General features: G+C 49.6%; 2 protein-coding genes across 2 annotated transcripts in view; one reads left to right on the top strand and one right to left on the bottom strand.

Annotated features, from left to right (window-relative positions):
• dync2h1 (dynein cytoplasmic 2 heavy chain 1) overlaps positions 1–4,670 on the top strand; it is a 290,615-nt gene extending 285,945 nt beyond the window's left edge. Inside the window, 3 exon segments of the mRNA XM_064972741.1 lie at positions 2,297–2,530; positions 3,234–3,455; positions 3,906–4,670. Coding sequence (XP_064828813.1) covers positions 2,297–2,530; positions 3,234–3,455; positions 3,906–4,670 — 1,221 coding nt within the window.
• A 267-nt stretch (positions 4,671–4,937) lies between these two features.
• The window catches only part of LOC135545099 (platelet-derived growth factor D-like), a 111,998-nt gene continuing 98,086 nt past the window's right edge, over positions 4,938–18,849 (bottom strand). Inside the window, exons 4-7 of the mRNA XM_064972740.1 lie at positions 14,765–14,818; positions 14,187–14,394; positions 5,427–5,641; positions 4,938–4,973 (exon numbers count right to left, since the gene is read on the bottom strand). Coding sequence (XP_064828812.1) covers positions 4,938–4,973; positions 5,427–5,641; positions 14,187–14,394; positions 14,765–14,818 — 513 coding nt within the window. The remainder of the gene's footprint in view (positions 4,974–5,426; positions 5,642–14,186; positions 14,395–14,764; positions 14,819–18,849) is intronic.

Here is an 18,849-nt window from a genome sequence, read left to right as displayed (position 1 = left end):
CCATGTGTAGGTGACCATTAACATCTGCTAACCATGTGTAGGTGACCAGTAACATTTGATTTGAGGTAAGGGAGACCTTGTGTACAGTGATCTTATTCTGGCACCGTGTTAAAGGGAAGTTACAGACACCAACACACAGTCATACAGACACACCACGGCACACAGTCATACAGACACACAGTCATACAGACACACCACGGCACACAGACACACACACCCCGGCACAGACACACACACCGGCACACACACACACACCGGCACACACACACACACCGGCACACAGACACACACACACCGGCATACAGACAAACCACGGCACACAGACACACACCGGCACACAGACACACACCGGCACACAGACACACACACACCGGCACACAGACACACACACACCGGCACACAGACACACTCTGGCACACAGACACACACCGGCACACAGACAAACCACAGCACACAGACACACACCGGCACACAGACGCACACAGACACACCGGCACACAGACGCACCGGCACACAGACGCACAGGCACACAGACGCACACAGACACACACCGGCACACCCCAAACTGGATTCCTGCAGCATAACCAGAGAAGCAGCATAAAGAGCCAGATGCTTCCAGACAACGTGTCCATGACAGAATGGAGAGAGAAGACAGAAGAGGTGTAAAGGAGGGAGAGAAAGACTGGTGCTGCAGTGCTGTCTGATTGTTGATGCAGTGCTAGGCCCACAGTCGCTCTCCCTCTCTCTGGGATGATACTGTAGCCGGGAGGCTGAGGGATTTTCCCTCTGGTTTATAATAAGAAACATGAAGTGTTCAGTGTCAGTGGGCCTGATAAATGTGTGTACAGTGTGTACGAGTGTGTCTGTACAGTGTGTAGTGTCTGTACAGTGTGTAGTGTCTGTACAGTGTGTAGAGTGTCTGTACAGTGTGTACAGTGTGTCTGTACAGTGTGTAGTGTCTGTACAGTGTGTAGTGTCTGTACAGTGTGTACAGTGTGTACAGTGTCTGTACAGTGTGTACAGTGTCTGTACAGTGTGTAGTGTCTGTACAGTGTGTACAGTGTCTGTACAGTGTGTACAGTGTCTGTACAGTGTGTAGTGTCTGTACAGTGTGTACAGTGTCTGTACAGTGTGTAGTGTCTGTACAGTGTGTAGTGTCTGTACAGTGTGTAGTGTCTGTACAGTGTGTACAGTGTGTCTGTACAGTGTGTGTGTACAGTGTGTACGAGTGTGTCTGTGCAGTGTGTCTGTACAGTGTGTAGAGTGTATGTACAGTGTGTAGCAGTGTGTCTGTACAGTGTGTAGTGTCTGTACAGTGTGTACAGTGTGTAGTGTCTGTACAGTGTGTACAGTGTATCTGTACAGTGTGTAGTGTCTGTACAGTGTGTACAGTGTGTCTGTACAGTGTGTCTGTACAGTGTGTACGAGTGTGTCTGTGCAGTGTGTCTGTACAGTGTGTAGAGTGTCTGTACAGTGTGTACAGTGTGTCTGTACAGTGTGTACGAGTGTGTCTGTACAGTGTGTAGTGTCTGTACAGTGTGTACAGTGTGTACAGTGTCTGTACAGTGTGTACAGTGTCTGTACAGTGTGTACAGTGTCTGTACAGTGTGTAGTGTCTGTACAGTGTGTACAGTGTCTGTACAGTGTGTACAGTGTCTGTACAGTGTGTACAGTGTCTGTACAGTGTGTACAGTGTCTGTACAGTGTGTAGTGTCTGTACAGTGTGTCGTGTCTGTACAGTGTGTAGTGTCTGTACAGTGTGTACAGTGTGTCTGTACAGTGTGTGTGTACAGTGTGTACGAGTGTGTCTGTGCAGTGTGTCTGTACAGTGTGTAGAGTGTATGTACAGTGTGTACAGTGTGTCTGTACAGTGTGTAGTGTCTGTACAGTGTGTACAGTGTGTAGTGTCTGTACAGTGTGTACAGTGTATCTGTACAGTGTGTAGTGTCTGTACAGTGTGTACAGTGTGTCTGTACAGTGTGTCTGTACAGTGTGTACGAGTGTGTCTGTGCAGTGTGTCTGTACAGTGTGTAGAGTGTATGTACAGTGTGTACAGTGTGTCTGTACAGTGTGTACAGTGTCTGTACAGTGTGTACAGTGTGTCTGTACAGTGTGTCTGTACAGTGTGTACAGTGTGTCTGTACAGTGTGTACAGTGTGTCTGTACAGTGTGTACAGTGCGTACGTAGTGTGTACAGTGTCTGTACAGTGTGTCTGTACAGTGAGTGTGTCTGTAGTGTCTACAGTGTGTAGAGTGTGTCTGTACAGTGTGTACAGTGAGTCTGTACAGTGTGTAGAGTGTGGCACAGCTGCAGGCACCGCTGCAGGTACAGGTGCAGGCACAGCTGCAGGTACAGGTGCAGGCACAGCTGCAGGTACAGGTGCAGGTACAGGCACATCTGCAGGCACAGGTACAGGTACAGGTGCAGGTGCAGGTGCAGGTACAGGCACAGCTGCAGGCACAGGCACAGCTGCGGGTAAAGGTGCAGGTACAGGTGCAGGTACAGCTGCAGGTACAGGTGCAGGTGCAGGTACAGTGTGCAGGTACAGGTACAGCTGCAGGTACAGGTGCAGGTACAGGCACAGCTGCAGGTACAGGTACAGGCACAGCTGCAGGTACAGGTGCAGGTACAGGTACAGCTGCAGGTACAGGTGCAGGTACAGGTACAGCTGCAGGTACAGCTGCAGGTACAGCTGCAGGTACAGGCGCAGGTACAGGTGCAGGTACAGGTGCAGGTACAGGTGCAGGTACAGCTGCAGGTACAGGCGCAGGTACAGGTGCAGGTACAGGTGCAGGTACAGCTGCAGGTACAGGCACAGCTGCAGGTACAGGTACAGCTGCAGGTACAGCTGCAGTTACAGGTACAGCTGCAGGTACAGGTACAGCTGCAGTTACAGGCACAGTTGCAGGTACAGGTACAGCTGCAGGTACAAGTACAGGCACAGCTGCAGGTACAGGTACAGCTGCAGGTACAGGTACAGGCACAGCTGCAGGTACAGGTACAGCTGCAGGTACAAGTACAGGCACAGCTGCAGGTGCAGGCACAGCTGCAGGTACAGGCACAGCTGCAGGTACATGTGCAGGTACAGCTGCAGGTACAGGTACAGCTGCAAGTACAGGCACAGCTGCAGGTACAGGCACAGCTGTAGGTACAGGTACAGCTGCAGGTACAGGTACAGCTGCAGGTACAGGCACAGCTGCAGGTACAGGCACAGCTGCAGGTACAGGTACAGGTACAGCTGCAGGTACAGGTACAGCTGCAGGTACAGCTGCAGGTACAGGCACAGCTGCAGGTACAGGTACAGTTGCAGGTACAAGTACAGGTACAGATGCAGGTGCAGCTGCAGGTACAGGTGCAGGAACGGCTGCAGGTACCTACACAGCTGCAGGTGCAGGTACAGCTACAGGTACAGCTGCAGGTACAAGAACAGGTACAGCTGCAGGTACAGGTGCAGGTACAGGTGCAGGCACAGCTGCAGGTACAGGTGCAGGCACAGCTGCAGTTACAGGTACAGCTGCAGGTACAGGTGCAGGCACAGCTGCAGGTACAGGTATAGCTGCAGTTACAGGCACAGCTGCAGGTACAGGTGCAGGCACAGCTGCAGGTACAAGTGCAGTCACAGCTGCAGGTACAGGTACAGCTGCAGGTACAGGTGCAGGCACAGCTGCAGGTACAAGTGCAGGCACAGCTGCAGTTACAGGCACAGCTGCAGTTACAGGCACAGCTGCAGTTACAGGTACAGGTGCAGGTACAGGTACAGCTGCAGGTACAGGTACAGCTGCAGGCACAGCTGCAGGTACAAGTGCAGGTACAGCTGCATGTACAGGTACAGGTGCAGGTACAAGTACAGGTACAGGTGCAGGCACAGCTGCAGGTACAGGTGCAGGCACAGCTGCAGGTACAGGTGCAGGCACAGCTGCAGGTACAGGTGCAGGCACAGCTGCAGGTACAAGTACAGGTACAGGTGCAGGCACAGTTGCAGGTACAAGTACAGGTACAGGTGCAGGCACAGCTGCAGGTACAGGTACAGGTGCAGGCACAGCTGCAGGTACAGGTACAGGTGCAGCTACAGGTACAGGTACAGCTACAAGTACAGGTACGGCTACGGGTCCAACTGCAGGTACAGGTACAGGTACAGCTACAGGTACAGGTACAGGTGCAGGTACAGGTACAGCTACGGGTACAACTGCAGGTACAGCTACAGGTACAGCTACAGGTACAGCTACAGGTACAGGTGCAGGCACAGCTGCAGGTACAGGTACAGCTACAGGTACAGCTACAGGTACAGGTGCAGGTACAGGTACGGCTACGGGTCCAACTGCAGGTACAGGTACAGGTACAGGTACAGCTACAGGTACAGGTGCAGGTACAGGTACGGCTACGGGTACAACTGCAGGTACAGCTACAGGTACAGCTACAGCTACAGGTACAGGTGCAGGCACAGCTGCAGGTACAGGTACAGGTACAGCTACAGGTACAGCTACAGGTGCAGGTGCAGGTACAGCTACGGGTCCAACTGCAGGTACAGGTACAGCTACAGGTACAGCTACAGGTACAGCTACAGGTGCAGGTACAGGTACAGGTACGGCTACGGGTACAACTGCAGGTACAGCTACAGGTACAGCTACAGGTGCAGGTACAGGTACAGCCGTACCACAGCCATTCCTAATGCTACATAACATGGTGCGTGTACCTCGTGTAGTTTGTCACTGGTCTTGGCCGGGCTGCAGGTACAGGTACAGCTACAGGTACAGCGGTACCACAGCCATTCCTAATACTACATAACATGGTGCGTGTACCTTGTGTAGTTTGTCACTGGTCTTGGCCGGGGTACAGGTACAGCTACAGGTACAGCTACAGGTGCAGGTACAGGTACAGCGGTACCACAGCCATTCCTAATACTACATAACATGGTGTGTGTACCTCGTGTAGTTTGTCACTGGTCTTGGCCGGGCTGCAGGTACAGGTACGGCTACAGGTACAGCTACAGGTACAGGTACAGCTACAGGCACAGCTACAGGTACAGGTACAGCGGTACCACAGCCATTCCTAATGCTACATAACATGGTGTGTGTACCTCGTGTAGTTTGTCACTGGTCTTGGCCGGGCTGCAGGTACAGGTACAGCTACAGGTACAGCTACAGGTACAGGTACAGCGGTACCACAGCCATTCCTAATACTACATAACATGGTGCGTGTACCTCGTGTAGTTTGTCACTGGTCTTGGCCGGGCTGCAGGTACAGGTACAGCTACAGGTACAGCGGTACCACAGCCATTCCTAATACTACATAACATGGTGCGTGTACCTCGTGTAGTTTGTCACTGGTCTTGGCCGGGCTGCAGGTACAGGTACGGCTACAGGTACAGCTACAGGTACAGGGGTACCACAGCCATTCCTAATGCTACATAACATGGTGCGTGTACCTCGTGTAGTTTGTCACTGGTCTTGGCCGGGCTGCAGGTACAGCCGTTCCAGTTGTCCGTCCCACAGGCACAGTTCCCCCCACAGCGCTGCACCAGTAGGCATCGTGGGAAGAACACGGCGTTGGTGGCCCTCAGCTCCTCCCTCAGGTTGACAGAGTAGTTCCGAGGTGTACAGCTGTAGTGCTTCACATCATCATACAGACGGTCCAGGTCAACTATGAAGAGGAGGGGTGGGGGGAAGAGAGAGAGAGGAACGGAGAGAGACGGAGGGAGAGAAGGAGGGCGAGAGAGGGGGGAGGGGGAGAGGGAGAGAGGGACAGAGGGAGAGAGAGAGGAATGGAGGGAGAGAGAGAGGGACGGAGGGAGAGAGAGAGGGGGTGGGAGGGAGAGAGAGGAGAGGGGGGGAGAGAGAGGGGGAGAGAGGGAAGGAAGGGCGAGAGAGAGGGGGGAGAGAGAGGTGGAGAGAGGGGGGGAAGGGAGGGAGGGGGAGGGAGAGGGAAGGAAGGGAGAGAGAGAGGGTGGGAGAGAGGGGGAGAGAAGGGAGGGAGGGGGAGGGAGAGAAGGGGGGAAGAACATCATTGATTGCTGATTGCAATTTGTATTCACAGTTAATACCTTTGAATTAACAGTCTTGACAACAATGTTTTATTTCAACTAAGTGAATGTAAATGAATTTAACTGAAAGTGAAGGGGAGAATAGAGGGGGGAGGATGGAAGGTGGGAGGGAATCTTAATGACATGGATAATCAAGACACTAATTGTTCAATATAAATTAATCTTGATTATAGTTTCATTTAAGTGGTTCAATTGATTAGCAGGTTTGGTGCTTTAACTGTATATAAAGTATATATTTTCTAGCACTGAGGCATTTTCAGCTGACGGACCAGACCAAGAATACATCAAAATAACAAGGAATATGGGAAGAACAGAGAAGAGATAGAGGGGTGTGTGTGTGTGTGTGTGTGTGTGTGTGTCATTAATCAGTTCATTATGGAGCTCCATGGTGGTTTGAGGGATAATTCCGAAGGTAACCTATGAGATCACTTTGGGTTTTCACAGTAGGATTTCATCGTTTGACTTCAGTATTGAATATTTGTCCAGGGGGAGATCAATGTCAAAATTTTGACGGTTAAGTTTAGGAATGAATTCAGAACGGTTCAGGTTTGTGATAGGATTAAAACAATCAAACAAACAAACGAGTGTCTAGCATTGGGTTTGAACACAGGACCCTCAGAGCAGGACCTTGCGGCTTCCAACAGCTTTCCCCGTCCACAACACCCTAGCAAGCCACAAGCCTACTTGATGGTAATAGCGCCCACCGCTGCCCCTAGTGGAGAGTTTTGAAGACATCTCCTGACGTCCTGCGTACCTGGACGGACGTGGCTATTGAGATGTCAGCTCTATGCTCCACAGATTGATGTTCTTAACGAGCTGACAGACCCTATACTGTCCTAATGCTGCATGGCAGGGACGTGTAGTGTGTGTGTGTGTGTGTAGGGGTGTCAGTGTTCTAGGAGAAGCAGTGTAATCTATGAAAGGCAGTGGTGTGGAACTCTGCTGTGATACTGGCTCTGAGAGAGCGCTCCAAACAGAATTTGTATGCCACTCCAACACTCCAGAGAAAATGAATAGTGTGTGTGTGTGTATAGATGCGTGTTTGTGAACACGTGTGTGTGCAGGTGGAAATTGTGTCTGTATGTATGTGTCTGTGTGTGTGTGTGTGTGTGTGTGTGTGTGTCTATGTGTGTGTCTGAATGTGTGAGTGTGTCAATGTGTGAGTCTGAATGTGTTAGTGTGTGTGTGTGTGTGTGTGTGTGTGTGTGTGTGTGTGTGCGTGTGTTTGTGTAGTGTCTGTCTGAGAGTCTGTCTGCAAGTGTGTGTGTCTGAATGTATGTGGCTGTGCCTGTCTGTCTTTCTGTCTGTGTGTGTGTCTATGTGTGTCTGAGTGTGTGTGTCTGAATGTGTAAGTGTGTGTGTGTGTGTGTGTGTCTGAATGTGTTGGTGTGTGTGTCTGTGTCTGTCTGTGTGAGTGTGTGTGTCTGTATGCGACTGTTTGTCTTTATGTGTGAGTGTGTGTCTATATGTGTGTCTGTGAGTTTGTCTGTGTGTGTCTGAGTGCGTGTGTCTGAATGTGTAAGTGTGTGTGTGTGTGTTGGTGTGTGTGTGTCTGTGTCTGTCTGTGTGAGTGTGTGTGTCTGTATGCGACTGTTTGTCTTTATGTGTGAGTGTGTGTCTATATGTGTGTCTGTGAGTTTGTCTGTGTGTGTGTGTGTGTGTGTGTGTGTGTCTGAATGTGTTGGTGTGTGTGTGTGTGTGTGTCTGAATGTGTAAGTGTGTGTGTGTGTGTGTCTGAATGTGTAAGTGTGTGTGTGTGTGTGTGTGTGTGTGTGTCTGAATGTGTGTGTGTGTGTGTTGTGTGTGTGTGTGTGTGTGTGTGTGTGTGTGTGTGTGTGACTGAATGTGCAAGTGTCTGTGTGTATTGTGTGTCTGAATGTATGTGTGTATTGTGTGTGCGAGTGTGTGTGTGTCTTTGAATGTCTCTGTGTGTGTGTGTCTGTGTATGTGTGTGTCTGTATGCGTATCTGTCTGTGTTTCTGTGTGTGTGTGTGTGTCTGTGTCTTTATGTGTGTGAGTGTGAGTGTCTGAATGTGTGTGTGTGTGTGTGTCTGTGTCTTTATGTGTGTGAGTGTGAGTGCATGAATATGTGTGTGTGAGTTTGTCTGTGTATGTATGTATGTATTTACAGTTGAAGTCGGAAGTTTACATACACTTAGGTTGGAGTCGTTAAAACTCGATGTTCAACCACTTTACAAATTTCTTGGAAACAACCTATAATTTTGGCGGTTAGGACACCTACTTCGTGCATAACACAAGTAATTCACATTATCACAATTCCAGTGGGTCAGAAGTTTACATACACCAAGTTGACTGTGCCTTTAAACAGCTTCGAAAATTCCAGAAAATTATGTCATGGCTTTAGAAGCTTCTGATAGGCTAATTGACATCATTTGAGTCAATTGGAGGTGTACCTGTGGATGTATTTCAAGGCCTACCTTCAAACTCGGTAACTCTTTTCTTGACATCATGGGGAAATCAGCCAAGACCTCAGAAGAATAATTGTAGACCACCACAAGTCTGGTTCATCCTTGGGAGCAATACAATAGTACGTAAGTATAAACACCATGGGACCAAGCAGCCGTCATACCGCTTCAGGAAGGAGACGCGTTCTGTCTCCTAGAGATTAATGTACTTTGGTGATAAAAGTGCAAATCAATCCCAGAACTACAGCAAAGGACCTGGTGCAGATGCTGGAGGAAACAGGTACAAAAGTATCTCGCACTTTTTAGAGAAATGTCCTCTGGAAACAAGAATAGAACTGTTTGGCCATAATGACCATCGTTATGTTTGGAGGAAAAAAGAGGAGGCTTGCAAGCCAAAGTACACCATCCCAACTGTAAAGCACAGTGGTGGCAGTATCATATTGTGTGGGGGTGCTTTGGTGCAGGAGGGACTGGTGCACTTCACAAAATAGATGGCATTATGAGGAAGAGAAATTATGTGGATATATTGAACGAACATCTCAAGACATCAGTCAGGAAGTTAAAGCTTGGTCACAAATGGGTCTTCCAAATGGACAATGACCCAAAGTTGTGGCAAAATTAAGGACAACAAAGTCAAGGTATTGGAGTTGCCATCACAAAGCCCTGATCTCAATCCTATAGAACATTTGTGGGCAGAACTGAAAACGCGTGCGAGAGCAAGGAGGCCTACAAACCTGACTCAGAAACACCAGCTCTGTCAGGAGGCCTACAAACCTGACTCAGAAACACCAGCTCTGTCAGGAGGCCTACAAACCTGACTCAGAAACACCAGCTCTGTCAGGAGGCCTACAAACCTGACTCAGAAACACCAGCTCTGTCAGGAGGCCTACAAACCTGACTCAGAAACACCAGCTCTGTCAGGAGGCCAACAAACCTGACTCAGAAACACCAGCTCTGTCAGGAGGAATGGGGCCTACAAACCTGACTCAGAAACACCAGCTCTGTCAGGAGGAATGGGGCATACAAACCTGACTCAGAAACACCAGCTCTGTCAGGAGGAATGGGGCCTACAAACCTGACTCAGAAACACCAGCTCTGTCAGGAGGAATGGGGCCTACAAACCTGACTCAGAAACACCAGCTCTGTCAGGAGGAATGGGCCAGAAATACCCTATTTATTGTGGGAAGGTTGTGGAATACCCGAAACGTTTGACCCAAGTTCAAAAATATTAAAGGCAATGCTACCAAAAAGTAATTTGAGTGTATGTAAACTTCTGGGAATATGATGAAATAAATAACATCTGAAATAAATCATTCTCTACTATTATTCTGACATTTCACATTCTTAAAATAAAGTTTTGATCCTAACTGAGATGGGGAATTTTTACTAGTATTTGGCGAAGGTGTATGTAAACTTCCAACTTCAACTGTATGTGTGTGTGTGTGTCTGAATGTGTGTGTGTGTGTGTGTGTGTGTGTCTGAATGTGAGTGTGTGTAAGCAGGGTTACTGGGTTCGGTACACCAGGGAGAGATTGAGCTTTGCGTTCCTTGATTACATGGCTTGAGGAGAGGAATAAAGATTGTTTGTCCCCCAACACCTTCTTATTGAAAACAAAGGTGAGAGACGGGAGTGTGTGTGTATTTCTGTGTGTGTGTGCGTTAATGAAAACAAAGCTAGGTGCTGACTCGGGAACATTTCAGCTCTGCTGCACAGGTTGAATTTCCAATTAGAGTCTGATGTGGTATGGTCTATCAAAGACCTGCAGAAACCCTGCTAGTGCTGCAACACACACACACAAGCTGTATGGAGACACATCAACCCAACACACACACACACACAACAAAAACCTACAACTACAAACCCTGGACACACACACAAGCTGTATGGAGACACATCAACCCAACACACACACACACAACAAAAACCTACAACTACAAACCCTGGACACACACACAAGCTGTATGGAGACACATCAACCCAACACACACACACACACACACACACACACACACACACACACACACACAATCAACCCAACACACATCAACCCAACACACACGCACACCATCAACCCAACACACGCACACCATCAACCCAACACACACACACGCACACCATCAACCCAACACACGCACACCATCAACCCAACACACGCACACCATCAACCCAACACACATCGACCCAACACACGCACACCATCGACCCTACACACGTGCGCGCCGACCCTACACACGCGCGCGCCGACCCTACACACACGCGCCGTCGACCCTACACAGCGCGCCGACCCTACACACGCGCGCGCACGACCCTACACACGCGCGCGCCGACCCTACACACGCGCGCGCCGACCCTACACACGCGCGCGCCGACCCTACACACGCGCGCGCCGACCCTACACACGCGCGCATCGACCCAACACACACGCACACCATCAACCCAACACACGCACACCATCAACCCAACACACACACACGCACACCATCAACCCAACACACACACACGCACACCATCAACCCAACACACGCACACCATCAACCCAACACACGCACACCATCAACACACGCACACCATCGACCCTACACACGCGCGCGCCGACCCTACACACGCGCGCGCCGACCCTACACACGCGCGCGCCGACCCTACACACGCGCGCGCCGACCCTACACACGCGCGCGCCGACCCAACACACACCATCAACCCAACACACATATGAGCTGCTGACAGTAGTAGGAGTCTGATCCCAACTATTTACTCAGGAACAGGAGATCCCTCAGGTGGAGAGAGAGGAAGACGGAAAGAGCGAGCGAGGCAGGGAAAAGAGAGAGAGTGTGTGTGTGTGGAAAAAAGAGAGGGAAGACGCAGAGGAGATGAAAGGAGGATGAAATAAAGGAGGGAAGAAAGAAGGGGGAAGAAGAGGGAGTAAATAATAAGGGATGAGGAAATCAAGTACAAGACGAGAGGAGAGGAGATGAGAGGAGACGAGAGGAGAGGAGAGGATAGGAGAGGAGAGGAGAGGAGACGAGACGAGACGAGACGAGACGAGAGGAGAGGAGAGGAGATGAGAGGAGATGAAAGGAGAGGAGACGAGACGAGACGAGACGAGAGGATAGGAGAGGGACAGTGTTGTGATGTGTCTGGTCCAGTCTAGTGAACACAGTCTCAGTGTTGTGATGTGTCTGGTCCAGTCTGGTGAACACAGTCTCAGTGTTGTGATGTGTCTGGTCCAGTCTGGTGAACACAGTCTCAGTGTTGCAACGCCAAGCGTCGTGGGTTCGATTCCCGCTGGGGCCACCCATATGCAAAAGTAGTGGCCCCAGCCGACTTGTAAGTCGCTTTGGACAAAAGCATCTGCTAAATGGGATATATTATTATTATTATTTGTGATGTGTCTGGTCCAGTCTGGTGAACACAGTCTCAGTGTTGTGATGTGTCTGGTCCAGTCTGGTGAACACAGTCTCAGTGTTGTGATGTGTCTGGTCCAGTCTGTTTAACACAGTCTCAGTGTTGTGATGTGTCTGGTCCAGTCTGTTTAACACAGTCTCAGTGTTGTGATGTGTCTGGTCCAGTCTGTTTAACACAGTCTCAGTGTTGTGATGTGTCTGGTCCAGACTCAGAGTCACTGTGTATTTCTCTGAGAGGGAGGAAAGAGACACTCTCACCAATTAAAGCAAGCAGCAACAGAAACACAACCTCACCCCCCTCCCATCCTCCACACACTCACCCCCCTCCCATCCTCACACATCTTCCCTCCACCACACTCACCCCCATCCCATCCTCTCACACCTTCCCCTCCACACACTCACCCCCTCCCATCCTCTCACACCTTCCCTCCACCACACTCACCCCCATCCCATCCTCACACACCTTCCCCTCCACCACACTCACCCCCTCCCATCCTCTCACACCTTCCCCTCCACCACACTCACCCCCATCCCATCCTCACACATCTTCCCCTCCACCACACTCACCCCCATCCCATCCTCCACACATCTTCCCCTCCACCACACTCACCCCCTCCCATCCTCTCACACCTTCCCCTCCACCACACTCACCCCCATCCCATCCTCACACACCTTCCTCCACCACACTCACCCCCTCCCATCCTCTCACACCTTCCCCTCCACCACACTCACCCCCTCCCATCCTCTCACACCTTCCCCTCCACCACACTCACCCCCTCCCAACCTCTCACACCTTCCCCTCCACCACACTCACCCCCTCCCATCCTCTCACACCTTCCCCTCCACCACACTCACCCCCTCCCATCCTCTCACACCTTCCCCTCCACCACACTCACCCCCATCCCATCCTCACACATCTTCCCCTCCACCACACTCACCCCCCTCCCAACCTCTCACACCTTCCCCTCCACCACACTCACCCCCCTCCCATCCTCACACACCTTCCCCTCCATCACACTCACCCCCTCCCATCCTCTCACACCTTCCCCTCCACCACACTCACCCCCCTCCCATCCTCTCACACCTTCCCCTCCACCACACTCACCCCCCTCCCAACCTCTCACACCTTCCCCTCCACCACACTCACCCCCTCCCATCCTCTCACACCTTCCCCTCCCACCACACAAACACACCTCCCCCTCCACCACACAAACACACCTCTCCCTCCACCACACAAACACACCTTCCCCTCCACCACACACTCCCCCCACTCCCAACCTCACACACCTTCCCCACTCCCAACCTCACACACCTTCCCCCACTCCCAACCTCACACACCTTCCCCCACTCCCAACCTCACACACCTTCCCCCCACTCCCAACCTCACACACCTTCCCCTCCACCACACAAAAACACCTTCCCCTCCACCACACAAACACACCTTCCCCTCCACCACACACTCACCCCACTCTCAAACCTCACACTCACCCCACTCTCAAACCTCACACACCTTCGCCTCCACCACACTCACCCCCTCCCATCCTCTCACACCTTCCCCTCCACCACACACTCACCCCACTCCCAACCTCACACACCTTCCCCTCCACCACACAAACACACCTTCTCCTCCACCACACAAACACACCTTCCCCTCCACCACACAAACACACCTTCTCCTCCACCACACAAACACACCTTCCCCTCCACCACACACTCACCCCACTCCCAACCTCACACACCTTCCCCTCCACCACACAAACACACCTTCTCCTCCACCACACAAACACACCTTCTCCTCCACCACACAAACACACCTTCCCCTCCACCACACACTCACCCCACTCCCAACCTCACACACGCTGGGTGTCAAGCCCCAGTCTCTCTATAAGAGCTGGGAGAATATTGAACTTCTCTCATTTCTCCCAGGGTCACCTTGAAAGTTTTCTACTGGCTGACTAACAAACTCACACACAGTCTTGGTGTGAGGGAAGGAGGAAGGCTGAAGTATTTGCTATCAAGGTCTCCCTTCACTGAAGAACAGACCACAGTATGTTCTCGTTTGAAATTACTTTTCTTTGTGTGTGTGTGTGTGTGTGTGTGTGAGTGCCTGTGTGTGTGTGTGTGCCTGTGTGTGTGTGAGTGCCTGTGTGTGTGTGTGTGTGTGTGTGTGTGTGTGTGTGTGTGTGTGTGTGTGTGTGTGTGTGTGTGTGTGTGCGCGTGCCTGTGTGTGTGTGTGTGTGTCTGTGTGTGTGTGTGTGTGTGTGTGTGTGTGTGTGTGTGTGTGTGTGTGTGTGTGTGTGCCTGTGTATGTTATTACTCTTGTTCTGTCTGTTGTGCTGGTAGGCCCGGGGTCTGTACATTGCTGTCTCTCTGTACAAGCTGTCCAGGTCCTGTCTCCAGCTGTCAGGGTTGAGGTGGCGGAGGAGCTGCTCCACTGTGTTGAAGGCTGCTATGGTCTGGTCCAACGCTGCTGCTGTCAGAGGAACACCAGTCACCACTGGGGCCAACAGCGACGGAGCATCATCCTGGAGGAGGGAGGGAGGCCAGAAGTTTGGAGCAGGTATTTAAGGTCCTCTTTAGTCTTTTTGAGAGTTCTAGTGTGTCTGTGTGTGTGTCTGTGTGTAAACGTGACATAAATGAGTGTCTGTCTATGGACAGCATCTGACCTGCCTTCTGAACTGTGACCGTGACCTTTAAATCAGCCTAATGCCTGGGCACTAGAGCTCTCTATCTCCATGCAGGACAAGGAGTTTATCCCACTGCTGTTCAGGAGGGTTAGAGGGTCTGACTCAGGGGTCTGAGGCTCCAAGGGCCTTAATGAGACTCGCCTCCGGTCAGTCCCTCTCTTACCCTGAGCATGTAAGAGTGTGTATGTGTGTGTGTTGTCTCACTCACCATCTGGGTCACAGCTTCCCAGTTCGTCCTGGATGCTGTAGGAAGAGAATTATCCTGGAGGAAGGAAGGAGAAGGAGAATGAAGGAGTGGTATTTGGAAGGAAGGAGAGAGAGATCATTAAGGAGTGGTATTTGGAAGGAAGGAGAGAGAGAATGAAGGAGTGGTATTTGGAAGGAAGGAGAGAATGAAGGAGTGGTATTTGGAAGGAAGGAGAGAGAGAATGAAGGAGTGGTATTTGGAAGGAAGGAGAGAATGAAGGAGTGGTATTTGGAAGGAAGGAGAGCATGAAGGAGTGGTATTTGGAAGGAGAGAGAGAGAGACTGAAGGAGTGGTATTTGGAAGGAGAGAGAATGAAGGAGTGGTATTTGAAAGGAAGGAGAGAGAGATCATTAAGGAGTGGAATTTGGAAGGAAGGAGAGAGATCATTGTAAGGAGTGGTATTTGGAAGGAGAGAGAGAGACTGAAGGAGTGGTATTTGGATGGAGAGAGAATGAAGGAGTGGTATTTGAAAGGAAGGAGAGAGAGATCATTAAGGAGTGGAATTTGGAAGGAAGGAGAGAGATCATTAAGGAGTGGTATTTGGAAGGAGAGAGAGAGAGACTGAAGGAGTGGTATTTGGAAGGAGAGAGAATGAAGGAGTGGTATTTGAAAGGAGAGAGAGAGAGATCATTAAGGAGTGGTATTTGGAAGGAGAGAGAGAGAGAGACTGAAGGAGTGGTATTTGGAAGGAGAGAGAATGAAGGAGTGGTATTTGAAAGGAAGGAGAGAGATCATTAAGGAGTGGTATTTGGAAGGAGAGAGAGAGAGAATGAAGGAGTGGTATTTGGAAGAAGGAGAGAGATCATTAAGGAGTGGTATTTGGAAGGAGAGAGAGAGAATGAAGGAGTGGTATTTGGAAGGAGAGAGAGAGAGACTGAAGGAGTGGTATTTGGAAGGAGAGAGAATGAAGGAGTGGTATTTGGAAGGAAGGAGAGAATGAAGGATTGGTATTTGGAAGGAAGGAGAGAATGAAGGAGTGGTATTTGGAAGGAGAGAGAGAATGAAGGAGTGGTATTTGGAAGGAAGGAGAGAATGAAGGAGTGGTATTTGGAAGGAAGGAGAGAGAGCATGAAGGAGTGGTATTTGGAAGGAGAGAGAGAGAGACTGAAGGAGTGGTATTTGGAAGGAGAGAGAATGAAGGAGTGGTATTTGAAAGGAAGGAGAGAGAGATCATTAAGGAGTGGAATTTGGAAGGAAGGAGAGAGATCATTGTAAGGAGTGGTATTTGGAATGAGAGAGAGAGAGACTGAAGGAGTGGTATTTGGAAGGAGAGAGAATGAAGGAGTGGTATTTGAAAGGAAGGAGAGAGAGATCATTAAGGAGTGGAATTTGGAAGGAAGGAGAGAGATCATTAAGGAGTGGTATTTGGAAGGAAGAGAGAGAGACTGAAGGAGTGGTATTTGGAAGGAGAGAGAATGAAGGAGTGGTATTTGAAAGGAAGAGAGAGAGATCATTAAGGAGTGGTATTTGGAAGGAGAGAGAGAGAGAGACTGAAGGAGTGGTATTTGGAAGGAGAGAGAATGAAGGAGTGGTATTTGAAAGGAAGGAGAGAGATCATTAAGGAGTGGTATTTGGAAGGAGAGAGAGAGAGAATGAAGGAGTGGTATTTGGAAGGAAGGAGAGAGAGCATTAAGGAGTGGTATTTGGAAGGAGAGAGAGAGAATGAAGGAGTGGTATTTGGAAGGAGAGAGAGAGAGACTGAAGGAGTGGTATTTGGAAGGAGAGAGAATGAAGGAGTGGTATTTGGAAGGAAGGAGAGAATGAAGGAGTGGTATTTGGAAGGAAGGAGAGAATGAAGGAGTGGTATTTGGAAGGAGAGAGAGAACGAAGGAGTGGTATTAGGAAGGAAGGAGAGAGAGAATGAAGGAGTGGTATTTGGAAGGAAGGAGAGAATGAAGGAGTGGTATTTGGAAGGAAGGAGAGAATGAAGGAGTGGTATTTGGAAGGAAGGAGAGAGAGAATGAAGGAGTGGTATTTGGAAGGAAGGAGAGAGAGAATGAAGGAGTGGTATTTGGAAGGAGAGAGAGAGCATGAAGGAGTGGTATTTGGAAGGAGAGAGAATGAAGGAGTGGTATTTGAAAGGAGAGAGAGAGAATGAAGGAGATGTATTTGGAAGGAAGGAGAGAGAATGAGGGAGTGGTATTTGGAAGGAGAGAGAGAGAGAGACTGAAGGAGTGGTATTTGGAAGGAGAGAGAGAGAGCATGAAGGAGTGGTATTTGGAAGGAGAGAGAATGAAGGAGTGGTATTTGAAAGGAGAGAGAGAGAGATCATTAAGGAGTGGTATTTGGAAGGAGAGAGAGAGAGAGACTGAAGGAGTGGTATTTGGAAGGAGAGAGAATGAAGGAGTGGTATTTGAAAGGAAGGAGAGAGATCATTAAGGAGTGGTATTTGGAAGGAGAGAGAGAGAGAATGAAGGAGTGGTATTTGGAAGGAAGGAGAGAGATCATTAAGGAGTGGTATTTGGAAGGAGAGAGAGAGAATGAAGGAGTGGTATTTGGAAGGAGAGAGAGAGAGACTGAAGGAGTGGTATTTGGAAGGAGAGAGAATGAAGGAGTGGTATTTGGAAGGAAGGAGAGAATGAAGGAGTGGTATTTGGAAGGAAGGAGAGGAGAGTGGAAGGGAGTGGTATTTGGAAGGAGAGAGAGAACGGGAAGGAGTGGTATTAGGAAGGAAGGAGAGAGAGATGAAGGAGTGGTATTTGGAAGGAAGGAGAGAATGAAGGAGTGGTATTTGGAAGGAAGGAGAGGAATGAAGGAGTGAGTATTTGGAAGGAAGGAGAGAGAGAATGAAGGAGTGGTATTTGGAAGGAAGGAGAGAGAGAATGAAGGAGTGGTATTTGGAAGGAGAGAGAGAGAGCATGAAGGAGTGGTATTTGGAAGGAGAGAGAATGAAGGAGTGGTATTTGAAAGGAGAGAGAGAGAATGAAGGAGATGTATTTGGAAGGAAGGAGAGAGAATGAGGGAGTGGTATTTGGAAGGAGAGAGAGAGAGAGACTGAAGGAGTGGTATTTGGAAGGAGAGAGAGAGAGCATGAAGGAGTGGTATTTGGAAGGAGAGAGAGAATGAAGGAGTGGTATTTGAAAGGAGAGAGATAGAATGAAGGAGTGGTATTTGAAAGGAGAGAGAGAGATCATTAAGGAGTGGAATTTGGAAGGAAGGAGAGAGAATGAGGGAGTGGTATTTGGAAGGAAGGAGAGAGATCATGAAGGAGTGGAATTTGGAAGGAAGGAGAGAGAGAATGAAAGAGTGGCATTTGGAAGGAATGTGAGAGAGAGATCATTAAGGAGTGATATATGGAAGGAAGGAAGAGATCATTAAGGAGTGGAATTTGGAAGGAAGGAGAGAGAGAATGAAGGGAGTGGTATTTGGAAGGAAGGAGAGAGAGATAGTGAGGAGTGGTATTTGGAAGGAAGGGAGAGAGATCATTAAGGAGTGGTATTTGGAAGGAAGGAGAGAGAGAGAGCATGAAGGAGTGGTATTTGGAAGGAAGGAGAGAGAGCGAGCATGAAGGAGTGGTATTTGGAAGGAAGGAGAGAGAGCGAGCATGAAGGAGTGGTATTTGGAAGGAAGGAGAGAGAGATCATTAAGGAGTGGTATTTGGAAGGAAGGAAAGAGAGAGCATGTAGGAGTGGTATTTGGAAGGAAGGAGAGAGAGATCATTAAGGAGTGGTATTTGGAAGGAAGGAGAGAGAGATCATTAAGGAGTGGTATTTGGAAGGAAGGAGAGAGAGAATGAAAGAGTGGTATTTGAAAGGAGAGAGAGAGAAAATGAAGGAGTGGTATTTGGAAGGAATGTGAGAGAGATCATTAAGGAGTGGTATTTGAAAGGAGAGAGAGAGATTGAAGGAGTGGTATTTGGAAGGAAGGAGAGATCATTAAGGAGTGGTATTTGGAAGGAGAGAGAGATCATTAAGGAGTGGAATTTGGAAGGAAGGAGAGAGAGAATGAAGGAGTGGTATTTGGAAGGAGAGAGAGAGAGAATGAAGGAGTGGTATTTGGAAGGAGAGAGAATGAAGGAGTGGTATTTGAAAGGAATGAGACAGATC

The sequence above is a fragment of the Oncorhynchus masou genome, chromosome 9, assembly GCF_036934945.1.
Source record: "Oncorhynchus masou masou isolate Uvic2021 chromosome 9, UVic_Omas_1.1, whole genome shotgun sequence".
In the NCBI taxonomy this organism is placed as follows: Eukaryota; Metazoa; Chordata; class Actinopteri; order Salmoniformes; family Salmonidae; genus Oncorhynchus; species Oncorhynchus masou.
This window is presented reverse-complemented; position numbering and strand designations above follow the sequence as displayed.